Source organism: Chiloscyllium plagiosum, unplaced genomic scaffold, assembly GCF_037043375.1.
Source record: "Chiloscyllium plagiosum isolate Xiang-an unplaced genomic scaffold, Cpla_swu_hap1 HiC_scaffold_11, whole genome shotgun sequence".
Lineage (NCBI taxonomy): Eukaryota > Metazoa > Chordata > Chondrichthyes > Orectolobiformes > Hemiscylliidae > Chiloscyllium > Chiloscyllium plagiosum.
This window is the reverse complement of record NW_028270149.1, coordinates 41360589-41373398: the sequence shown is the minus strand read 5'-3', so window position 1 is coordinate 41373398 and position 12810 is coordinate 41360589. Positions and strand designations below refer to the sequence as shown.

The window sequence follows — 12810 nt, the reverse complement described above, 5'->3', positions numbered from 1 at the left end:
CTATGAGTAAAAGATAATTTGGAGATACCGCCTCCCATTCCATATCCAATTACTTCACATAGGCACTTCCAAGATTACACAATTCTGTCATTGACCAAGGAGTGCATTTTGTAGGGCAAAGTGTTATTCTTTTATCTTAAGTTTTTCCTTAAGGAGAGAAACAGTGTAAAAGGTTAGCACCTTAGCTAATGACTTTAAAGGTTAATGCACCATTCTAATACATTAATGAAACATATAGACTAGAAGCTTCCAGTCAGTGTTAAATGCTCTTGGTTTCAGTATCTAAGTGGAGGGGCCAAAAATCAGAGCCAGTGTTCATACTCCTGATTGGTTCCCAGTACTCTACTGTTGTTGAAAAGGAATAGTATCACTTCCAAGGTTACCTATTTGTTCTGCCGGTGAACAAATGAAAAGGATCATGAGAGAAAGGTTGCAGTGAGAGAGATTTCTTTTTCTCTCTGGGTTAATAAGGCCTATGGAATCCTAGCCATCATTAATCGAGGCATAGAACTTGGAAGCAAGGAAGTTTTGGTGAACCATTATAGGGTCAATTTAAGGCAGAGATCAAGGTTGAGTGTTTTGGGAACTCCTTGCCACAGAAAGCTATGAGGCAGAATTTATGCATATATTTAATGATGAGATAGATTCTTGATCAGTTAGGGAATCGGGGTTATGGGGTAAAGGTAGGAAAATGGATGAGGAGAATGTCAGTTCAGCTGTGATCCTATTGAATGGTAGAGCAGACTCAAGGGGTTGAACAATTTACTCCTTTCCTATTTGTTATGATCTTATTATCTATGGTGCTTCAGTCTCAATTGGAACTTTGTGCCCTATTCTGGGTACACATTTTAGCAAGGAAGAGATGGCATTGCAGAAGCTACAGAATAGATTTACAAGGTCTAAGAGGTTTGTAGATTGTCAAAACTGAGGCCGTTCTCCATAGAGAAAAGAAGGTTGAGCAGGTAATTGACATATAGTGATTTTCAAAATCGTAAACATTCTAGAGAGAGTAGATTGAGAGAAACTTCCCATTGGTGCGAGGTTGGAGCACCCAAAATAATGAGGATAAACCTTTTTATGTAGTAAGTGACTGACTGACTGACTGACTAGGATATGGAATGCATTGGCTGAAAGGGTGGCGGAGGCAAACTCAGTTGTGCTTCAAAAGGGAATTAGATAATTATGAGAAAACATTTAAAGGGTAATAGGCAGAAAGCAAAGGAATTGGCCTAACTGAGACGCTCACGAACCACTGACAAGGAAAAGTCTGGCTGGATGGTCTTCTCTGCTGTAACAATTCTATGATCATATGACAGAATTTTTTTTTTGTGAAAAATGTTATGGTACTAGATTGTTATGCTAATACAATAACTTCCATAAGAATGTATGAATCAGGAGCAGGAATTGCTATTCTGCCCCGTGAGTCCAACCTGCCACTTAATAAGTTCATACCGGATCTGATTGTACCCTCAAATCCACAATCCCACCTACCCCGATTAATCTTTTACCGCCTTGCTTAACACTAATATGTATCTCTGCCTTAAAATTATTCAAGAGCTCTGTTCCCACCACCTTCTCTAAACTGAGAGTACAAAAAACACATTGCCCTCTAAAAGAAAAAGTTTCACCTAATGTCTGTTTTAAATGGGCAGCCCCTTGTTCTAGACACTCACTAAAGGGAAAATGTTCTGTCCACGTATACCCTGCCGAGATCCCTTGGGATCTTAAATGTTTCAATTAAGTTGCTTTCCACTCTTCTAAACACTAGTGGAAGCAAAAACTGGCCTATCCAACCTTCCATCATAAGAGAACCTTCTCATTCCATGAATTAATCTGGTAATCTTCTCTGAACGTGTGTGTATATTTAGCATTTTTAAAAAATTAAAACTTTTCGGGCATTTCAGAGGAGCATAACAGGGATGAAATAACACCAAGCTAAAAGAAGAGATATTAAGACAAGTGACCAATCGCTATGTATCCCAGTTGTCCAACAACGCGACGGTCGGAGGAGGAGCGTCTTATCTTCCGACTGGGAACCCTCCAACCACAGGGGATGAACTTGGACTTCACCAGTTTCTTCATCCCCCCTCCCCCCACCTTGTCTCAGCCGAATCCCTCCAGCCCGGCACCGCCTTCCTGACCTGCAGTCTTCTTCTTGACCTCTCCGCCTCCATCCTACTCCGACCTATCACCCTCACCTTGACCTCTTTCCACCTATCACATTTCCAACGCCCCTCCTCCAAGTCCCTCCTCCCTACCTTTTATCTTCTCCTGCTGAACACTCTCTGCTCATTCCTGAAGAAGGGCCTGTGCCCGAAACATCGAATCTCCTGTTCCCTGGATGCTGCCTGACCTGCTGTGCTGTTCCAGCAATAAAGTTTCAACTTTGATCTCCAGCATCTGCAGACCTCACTTTCATCCCAAATTGAATAGCAAACCAGCACTCGCATCATTTGTTGGCTGCCCAAGAACTGTTAAAATGTATGACTATCATGCACAATGTGGTTTTCGACACAGATTTCAACCTGAGTTATCTTTTTTAAAATATGTATTTCATGTTTTCCTTGGTTCCTAATTAAATAATTACATAGTCACAGCCCCAGGTATTTCCATGATTTCTTAACCATGTTGCATATGTCCATATAATATGGAAATCTGGACAATGGCTTTCCAGTTTTTACCATTTTGCTGCTACTTTTATATTTATTCTAATAACTGATAAGGTTAACAAGGTTCGATGCACCATCTTTACCTGAGTAGTTGCTTTTCCATCTTAAACTCTTGAAAATGGCTACCTGAGCCAAGTAACTTAGTACTGTATGTCAGCATGAATCAACATCTCTGCAGGGAGGGAGAAGTGGGGAGAGGGAGGAGGAGGAGGAGGAGAAGAAGAAGAAAAGATTAGATGACTAATCTTTCCTGGAATTGAATAAGTCTGTTGCACAAGTGCAATTCTAATTATAGTCCTTGAGTGTGTTTAGTACTATGTTAGTGTTGCATGTCAAAAGCCTTTTGTATTTGTGTTTCAAATTTGGTATTAATCTGTTTTTTTTCACTCCTTTCCAGTTACAGACTACCTCTTTTGTATTACAGTCAAATTACTTTACTTACAAATTACTTACCGCATGACATTCTACACACTTGTCATAGAGTTATTCAGCATGGAAAAAGACCATTCAGTCTAATTTGCCCATGCTGACCAAATACACTAAATTAATCTGTCTAGATGCCTTTTAGATATTATGTGGAGGTGCCGATGTTGGACGGGGATGGACAAAGTTTAAAAATCACAACACCAGGCTATAGTCCAACAGGTTTATTTGGAAGTACTAGCTTTTGGAGCGTTGCTCCTTCATCAGGTAGCTGTGAAACAGGATCATAAGACACAGAATTTATAGCAAAAGAATATAATTCTGCTATAAATTCTGTGTCTTATTATCCTGCTCCACAGCTACCTGATGAAGGAGTAGCACTCCGAAAGCTAGTACTTCCTAATAAACCTGTTGGACTATAACCTGGTGTTGTGATTTTTTTTAACTTGTAAGCTAGTACAATTACAATATTTACATCACTTCCTCTGGCCACTCATTACTTACATACACCACCCTCTGCATGAAAAGGTTGCCCCTTAGCTTCCTTTTAAATCTTTCCCCTCTCAGCTTAAACCTTCGCTCTATAGTTTTGGACTTCACCACCCTGGCAAAAAGACCTTAACTATTCACTCAACCTGTACTCCTCCATGATTTTATAAACTTCCATAGGTCACCCCTCAGCCTCCAACGCTCCAGCGAAAATGGCCCCGGCCTGTTCAGCCTCTTCCTGTAGCTCAAATTGTCCTACCCTGGCAACAGCCTTGGAAATTTTATCTGAACCCTTTCAGGTTTCACAACATCCTTCCTTTAGCAGGGAGACAAGAAACAAAAATTGAAGGCAGTGTTGCAAATCAGTGTCCTGTACAACTGCAATATGACCTCCCAACTCCCATACTCAATGCTCTGGCCAATAAAGGCAAAGCATACAAAATATCACCTTCACTGTCCTGTTCATCTGTGACTCCATTTCATGGTCTCCAAGGTCCTGCACTCCAAGGTCTCTTTGTTCAGCAACCCTCCCTAGGACCTTGCTATTAAGTATGTAAGTCCTGCCTTGATTTGCCTTTCCAAAATGCAGCATCTCACATTTATCTAAATTAAACTCCATTTGCCACTCCTTGACCCAGTTGATCAAGGTTCCCTTGTATTCTGAGGTAACCTTCTAAGCTGTCCACTACACTAACTTTGGTGTCATCTGCAAACTTACTAACCATATGTTCTTTTTCCATATTGAAATCATTTCTATAAATGACAAAAAAAAAGTGGATCCAGCACCAGTCTGAAAATGTGTATAGGGTATGAGCAGGCAGGGAAAGTGTTAAGTTCTGAATTTTGTAAAACAAGAGGTTCAGCTGAGCATGACTCAGATCAGATAAGAACTTGCAGTTAACAATAGGGTGCTGGAGGCAAGGGTAATGGGTTAATAAGGTGGAAAAGCATTCATTATGTAGAGCTATTTAACAGTATTGGAACCATTCAGTATGTAAAGTAAGTTTAACAAGGTGAAAAGTATTCATTATGTGAAGCCAGTTAAGGTTAAGAACATTCATTGTGTAACTGCAGATGGCTTAATCTTTACTATTGATGCTCGCTGATTATAACGGTCACCCAATCAATATATATATTTCCTTATCTGGATGCTTCTCCTTGTAAAATGACTGTATAGTTCATTAAGAAACTGCTATTCCAGAGAAGACCAGGAACCCGTGTCCCTGCACACATGGGCGGTCATTCTCTCTCCCTCCAGGGCCCGGAATAAAGATGAAGGAGGTAAAACTATACTGGTTCTGAGCATTTCGCTTCGACTGAGTCGGGGGGAACCAGAGCGATAGATACTTGTGGCACACTGCTGGTCCCAGACCTCCAGTCTTAAAAGCAACCCTCCACCACTCTGTCTCCTTCGAGCCAGTTCTTTATCCAAATGACTAGTTCTCCCAATATTCCATGTAATCTAACCTTGCTAACCAGTCTATTGTGCAAAGTGAATGCAAAAAAAGCTAATTTTGAGTTGGGTCAGAAAATGGGATAAACAGTTTTAGATTCCTAGGACAGAATCTTCCAGGCCTGCTCAGACCTCTTAGGGCATGTGGAGGAACTTGATTGGATGGGAGACTCAAATTCAATCTCCTGATTGGTTTAGGGTTTACATTTTGAGTGTTCAAACGTTTCAGCAAAGGAGGGGGGCAATCAAAGATTAAGAACATATTTTGCATTCTGAGTGCGTTATTAACATCCCAGTCAGCTAGAATTGTGTTCACAGTGCAACCTTGTTTACCCTTTAAGCTTTGATTATTATAAACTTCTCCAGTGAATTGACTTCTTCATAACACAGCCATTTTTTTCTGCAAATTTCAAACTTCTATTGAGTTAACCCTGAATGGACCACTCAGCTCACAACAATGTCTTGTCTTGCTTGTGATTCTTAAATATTCACAATAAGATTTAGCCTGGCAAAATGAGGCACCCCCACTATCTGATGCCAGCAAACCTTACTAAGACGGACAAGGGAGTGCCAAACTGGAAAGAGGGCTGAGCAGGAAACAAACATTGAAAAGACGGATAGCAATTATCGTGAATACATTTAAAGAGTATAGTTGTTAGGGGCGTGGACAGATTCATGGGAATGAAATGAGTTACAAATGAACAAGTTAATTAAAAATATCTTGTCACTGAGATGTAGACAGGTAATGTACATTGACTCCTGAAATATAAACATTAGCTGAAGCTCCTGGTTTCTAGAGGTTAGGAAAGCGGTGAATGAGAGACTCAGTGCTCCTTCCGTTGTGACATATGATGATCATGTGTGTCTGCATTGATCATCCTCCTCTCAAACTAGTCCAGAAGGGAATTTTACGTAGCCAGAATAATTACCAGACTGAAAGAGACCACAGGGCTGTTGTATAAAGTGCTGTATTTGTTTCAGATCCACTGCTGCACAAAAGTTTGACACCAGTGTTCTAAAAGTGACTTCAGTGCTCTTTAATTGCACCTTTCCGAATGTCAATCTCCAATTCCTCGGTAATCCTGTATTGTTTCTACATGCTTGGCACTGTAGAAGCTCTACATCATTAAAGGAACAGCTGTTTGATTTAATAACTAACACATCCATAACCAACTTACTGTGGTTGTAATATGTACTATCTATAACAGCAGTTCAGTGTTCCCTCAGCTATATGAGAATGCAGCAGCTTCGATGGTTTGCACATGACAATTGGCATCAGCATGCCGATCATGGCATTGACTTCTCATTCTAGAAGTCGCAGCCATGCATAGGTCTTGAGGCCTTGCAGCCAGTAAGGAAATTGGAGGGAATGCTGCAGTGCTTCCCAACCTTTTCAGTATCATGGCACACTTCAATAAGACAACCATGTCCACAGCATATCCACTGTTTTCAGTTGAACTCATTGCTCATAAATATCACATTTTATTTGCATTTACAATGATTTAGAGGGATTTGCGTGGATACAACAGGCTAAAGATGGATCAAAAGCATTAAAGTTTTAAATCCAATGAAAAGATATCATGCTGTTTTGTCGTTTTCTTGAAAGTCAATCTCATTGAACTCCCATCACCTTCATCAGGAGAGTAGCCATAAGAGACATTAACATGGATGCATGTGTACTTTTGTTGGACACAGATAGAGATGTCATCCCCAGAACTGTGATTAAGAAGAATGATGTTTCAGGGAATTTAAAAGCTAGAATTGTGGTTGAAAGGTGGCTCAGTGTTGACCAAGAGCTTTAGTTGGTCCAACAATAAAGCATTGTAATTTGTGTGCCTGACATATTTGAGGTGTTCATCCCAAAAACAGTCTTTTGTGATGTTGTCCTTGTCCCATGCAAGCCTTTGGTGAAGGCTTGTACATTCCTCGAGTTGTGAAGAAAGCTGGTGCTCCACGAGCTGCTGAGTATTGTAGCTCCTTATTATTGGTTGCTGCAATGAAGTGACATATTTGATTGTATATGAAAACAGGTTTTTTTAAAGCAAATCTGTATAATGTGAGTGATTGAAAGTTACAAGATTTGAGTATATTGCTGCTTGAACATTTTGTTTTTAACAGTATCTATTTGCTAATTTCTCTGAAATCATTTGCCCAAAGAAATGACAATTGCACAGTTGGTGGGGCAGGTGATGTTCTCAAATCAGTTTTTTTTTCCAGAGTTGTAAACCTCTGATGTCTTTTATGACTCATGGATGAATTTTGCTGCAGAAAGCCAGGGGAAATCACGGCATGTTGCAGCCATTTGGGATTTGAAACTAATGATCATGCATGTAAATCTGAGGCATTAATTTCCTGTCAGTGGGTGTTGTGGCGTGCTGGAGAGATGCTCTGTCAAATTTAGAGACTGCAAACAAACTCAACCTTTGTTTTTAAAGTAATAATGTACCCCTAATCCTATTACAGTGATCCAAAGTTTTGACTTCAGCTTCCAAGTACTTTTGCTACCTGAGTCTTGTGTCTGTGTTTTGTGTTCCACCTAATATTGCCAGGAGCTGACTTGAGACAGCTTTGGACATTGGTAATCAGAAGAGACTTGCAGTTAGTTTGTGTCTTTTTCGCAAACCAACTCTCGTTCTTGGAACAATTTTGATTTTTGCTACTTCATGTCTGCATTTCATTCTTGACACTCCATTCTCCAATATAAAGCCGTTTGAATTTTGATTTTATTTTGCCTCATTTGAACATTAAATGTTCCAATTTTCTAATTTGTACAATGCAACAATATTACACAGCAAGTGAATATTAATTAAATAAGAGAAATACAATAACGCTGTGAGTGACCTCACACTGCTGCAGTTGAAGAAGGCAGCTCACCACCCTCTTTCAGACAATAAGTGCCGACCTAGCCTGTCATTCCCACACCTCGTGAACAAATAAAATAAATGGAGTGATAACTCCTCTAAATCCAGAATGTGATTCATCAGAAGGGTGATCATAAAAAGTCAAACCATATCAGTTGCAATTCTTAATCTTCCATTCACAATAGTTAAATACTTCATACAATAAATAATTAAAAGGTTCTCATATGCAAAGTTGTTTAGTAGTGGTCTGATTCTTGACTGTTCAAATGAGCTTTTGCTGGCAAATAAAAATCTGCTTTTCACTATATTTTTGTTTACTTGGAGTTCCTGAATACTTTCTCTGGTTGCCTTCTCAACATTATGATGACTGTCTTTAGCAAAGCCATTCTTTTATAATAATTTATGATTTCACTAGAAATAATTGATATAAGAAGTCCTTCCATTATGTTTGAAATCTGACCAAAACACAATAGCCAGAATATCTTTTCTCTCCAATCTCATAGAGACAAATCTGTCACAGACAGACATTAATTACATCCTTGACTTCCAGATCGCTGTGTAGATTTATGAAGTGTATTTGTTTACTATGTGTTGCCTGTCAATGGCAGATATCAAGACAGCACAGTGAGCATGCTATTCTACTGATCAATTTTCTAATGTATGCTGCAAGCAGGCAGTCAAGGAAGGCATCCTATGTTATAGAAAGCCTTGGTTAGAATTGTTGGAAAGCTTTGGTTAGTGTTGTCAATGCAAAAAAAATACAAAATTGTCTTGTCCCTTCCCAAAATAAATCCTTCCAGTATTAATAACATGTTGGTTCAAGTCAGTTTTAATAAGTGAAGAAATCTTGTCTAGAATAGCAGGTTTTGGTACATTGATGGGGTTAAGCCAAAATGGAACTGTTGCTCTTGCTGTCCTGTCATGTGTTTGGAATATGATTTTTTTTGTTAAATGAAACAATGTGAACCTTGTTGAGAGGATCGATGGCAAAGCAGTTTCTGCATACTTGGTTCTAACTAATTATAGTATGCAATTGGAGGATTACGAAAGCTGTGAAAGCTTTTTGAATGAATTCATTGTTCTTTTCCATATTCAGTCAGGATTACAGAAGTACGTGGATTTGAATGAGTCAGTACTTCCTTCTGTGTAAATATAAACAGATAGCTGGTGTTCCACATTATTGTTAATTTGGAATGTTAAGGTAAGGACAAGGGCATCCTACTTAGCCCATATTTCATATTACTTTCTATGAGATGATAGAGAATTAGCATTTGAATACTAAAATGAATAGTAAACTTGATAGGGAGATACTGTACATTTCCTGTAGAATCAAATTGATGGTTGAAGATTTTTGTTGAAATTGTGAACAATATAAAGAAACTGAGACTATCTTTTTAACTGTGCTAGAGGCAACTGATAAAACTTGCAAAGACCAGGCAGATTGTCTTGTCAGTGGTGACTTTTCACTTGGTGAAAGATCAATAGTGGATTGAAAGAAGTGGTGTGTGGAAACTGAAAATTCTTAAAGAAATACATCTGAAACCGTTCACTGTCAGTTTTGTGTATTTCCCTCACAGAAACTGCTGGACTACTGTTTAAAGTGCATATAGTTGTTTTTGTACAATGAATTTTCTAAATGCTTCTCTTTCTCCTCCACCCCAATCAAGCAATGACAGCTGATTCTTATTGGTAGGATTGCATAACGATCTGATTTTCTTGTTTTTTTTGAAAGATACTTCGGGTGTTTGGAGTTGGGCAGGATTCAAAAAGCTGTGATCTGTATATTTTGAACTCTGGTTTCTAGCCTTGTGATTGGAGGGCACCATTAAATTGTTCCTTTAAATGGGTTGCTACTGCAATGAAAAAGTTTTGAATGGCAGAAAGTTTATTTTTGTAGTAACTTTGACTTTACTAATTCTGTAAAAATTATGATCTGTTATTGTGTACCCTTCAAATTTAAATGTAAGTATGAAAATGTTTAGGATGTACTGTATATGTGGAGCACTGAATACTGTAGTTTGATCAGAAAGGTGCCCTTCAACACTGCCTACATGCAGAAATTTCATGAGCTTGGTAACTGCACAGAAAGAACATTCAGCATCTGGCCATGTTTTTATGTGGAACAGGAAATAGCAAATACACGTTTTAGGTGGACATCTGTATTTTGAAAATAAAGAAACTACAGGCATTAATGTTTCCCTTTGCTTTTCACAGTCTTGTAATGGTGTCCTTCGTATTAATGATTAATCAGAAGTTCTACAGTCTGTCAATTGCTCTGTAATCTGAGGGTTTTGAATTTTGTAGTTAAACACTCTCATTGTCTCTGCGCTAAAATAAACAGATTAACCATAGCGTTAGAGTACAGACTGGAATTGTTGTGAACACTTGGCGCACACAAGGAACTAAACCATTGAATGTTAATTTAAAGCGGTGAAGAATGTCATGCAGGCAAGATCTCCCATGCTGAAACTATGTACCATACTATATTGCTCATCTTTCAGCTCTTAGCATCAAGACTCTTTTAGAAAATAACTTTTGTGTCACTAACCACAATCAAAATTCTGATTATCTTAATCATTTTTTCTATTCTCAACTTTGGTGATGGGTGCTGTGAACCTTAGCTTCTCAATTTTAAACAGTAGAACTTTTATCCAATGTGATTTAATCAGTACTCATTTCTTGGCCTCTCAAGTACTTGTATTACAAGATCTTTCCCATGCCAGTTTTCCTGTAAATTGTGATTAGTTTATTCCAGCCCTGCTTTTCTGCTAAATAATGGGTTTGAGTTTCAACTTTTGCTTTCCTCTGGGTGTAACAAATGCACTGTCATTCATGCCTTTGGTCTAATTTCACTTTAAACTTTTTTTTTGCAACTTCCTCATAGCTAGATTTCTACACAAGCCTAACTTGTCCACAGCTTCTCAAAGCAACAGACTGCCCAATTTTATGCCTCATTTCCTTCTGACAACTTGCCCATTCCTTTTCACATCCTGTAACAAGAGTTCTTTATTTAGAAATATGCCCATGACCTCATTGTAGCATTATTGCTATAAGTTTCTTCAACACTTCCTTCTCCCCTCTCGCCGTCCACTGTTCTGAGTAAGAACCACTGTGCTTCTTCTCTGAATTTGTCATTAATCATGATGACCACATGTTTTGACTTTTCTTTATCCTTCTGCTTTTCTGATTCGGACACCTCTTAAAATTACCTTAATGTGTGTTCTCAAGTAATATCAGTTCATAATTTCATAAGATATATGAGCAGAATTAGACCATTTGGCCCATCAAGTCTGTTCCGCCATGGCTGATCTGCTTCTCATGGCTGATCCGCTTTCCTGCCTTCTCTCCATATCCCTTCAACCCATTACCAATTAAAAATCTGTCTAACTCCTCCTCAAATTTATTCTCTGTCCCAGCATCCACTGCACTTTAGGGTAGCATTTCTCTAGTAGTGCTTGCAGTTCAACTAGTTCCTTTATGCACTTTGAAATGTTTTGATGTGTTACGGATGCAGTGTAGGTTTTAAGCATTTTACAATGATTTTGTTTTTCTTTTAAAATGCAGCACTTCTACAAAATGGCAAGTAAGATCATGGAAAGCTTTGGAAAGAAGTTGATTCGTAGACGAATTGTTGACTGCAACACAGATGAAACCCGGTTTGTTAGATGCCTGACAACATTAGATCTAATTGCACTTGGGGTCGGCAGTACTCTTGGGGCAGGTGTGTACGTTTTAGCAGGTGAAGTAGCCAGGGACAAGGCAGGTCCTGCTATTGTCCTTTGTTTCTTGATCTCTGCTCTTGCCTCAGTACTTGCTGGCCTGTGCTATGCTGAGTTTGGTGCCAGAGTTCCCAAGACTGGATCTGCTTACCTCTACAGCTATGTGACTGTGGGTGAAATATGGGCTTTTATAACCGGCTGGAATTTAATCTTGTCATATGTGTTGGGTAAGTTTGAATTTAATTTTATCTTGCTTTTTATGTTGGTGAAAGGGATAAAACTTTTACATTTATTTTTGATTAAGTTTCATTGCACTTTTGTTATTTGAGCTAGAGACAGTTTCAAGCAGTAAAACTAAATTACACAGGGCATTTTCCTCAATCATATACTGTATATTCAGGAACTACATAATTAGCCAATTAATGCTAGTTAATCAGAGTTTCTGCCGCAGATACAATGATCAGAACTCCTAGAAAATTCTGTAATGAGGTGGATGTGTCATCTTTGAAATGAAGGAAGAGCAGTGAGCTGTCCCAGCATCCTTACCAATATTTATCATTTAATAAATACCACTGAAATCAAATAAAGTAATCATTTTGGTGTTTGTTGTACAGAAATTAGCTGCTACATTTCCTGTTTTATTAAAAAAAGAAACTAATAAAGTACTGTACTTAATTGGTTATAAAACATCTTGGACATCCCGATGATTTGAAGGCACTTTAAGGAAAACAAGCATTTATAATAAATGGGTGGAAATGCAAACACAATTTTCTGGTGTATAGCCAGAGAAGTTGACCATTAAGACTCCAGGAGTATGATGTATTTGTACCAACATTTGGAGTACTATCTATAATTTGAATCACTCCTGCAGTGTGAGAGGAACTGAACTAATACCAGTACTTGGTGCCCTGAACTACAAAGACAGACTGTGGAAAATGGGAATCTTCATACTGTAGAAGTAGTGTACTCGTGGAGAATGTATTACATTTTTCACAGTTCTGAGGATTAAGTTGAATTATGATAAATTGTATGACACTACACATACTTTATAATTAAGAGCTATATGATACTCTCCTGCACTGACAGGTTAAAAGATGGGAAAAATGGGTAAAATTCAACAGGTGGACTATCCATCTTCCAAAACACTTGCCCTTTCCTCCATCTTAATCTTATCAGTAGCAGAGTTATCGTTAGAC

The 12810-nt window shown here is 38.5% G+C and overlaps 1 protein-coding gene across 1 annotated transcript in view; it reads left to right on the top strand.

Moving 5' to 3' along the window:
* LOC122557267 (high affinity cationic amino acid transporter 1-like) overlaps positions 1-12810 on the top strand; it is a 43909-nt gene that overhangs the window by 9349 nt on the left and 21750 nt on the right. The window contains exon 2 of the mRNA XM_043704787.2: positions 11460-11841. Within this exon, the coding sequence (XP_043560722.1) occupies positions 11472-11841 (370 nt within the window). The 5' untranslated portion in view covers positions 11460-11471. The remainder of the gene's footprint in view (positions 1-11459; positions 11842-12810) is intronic.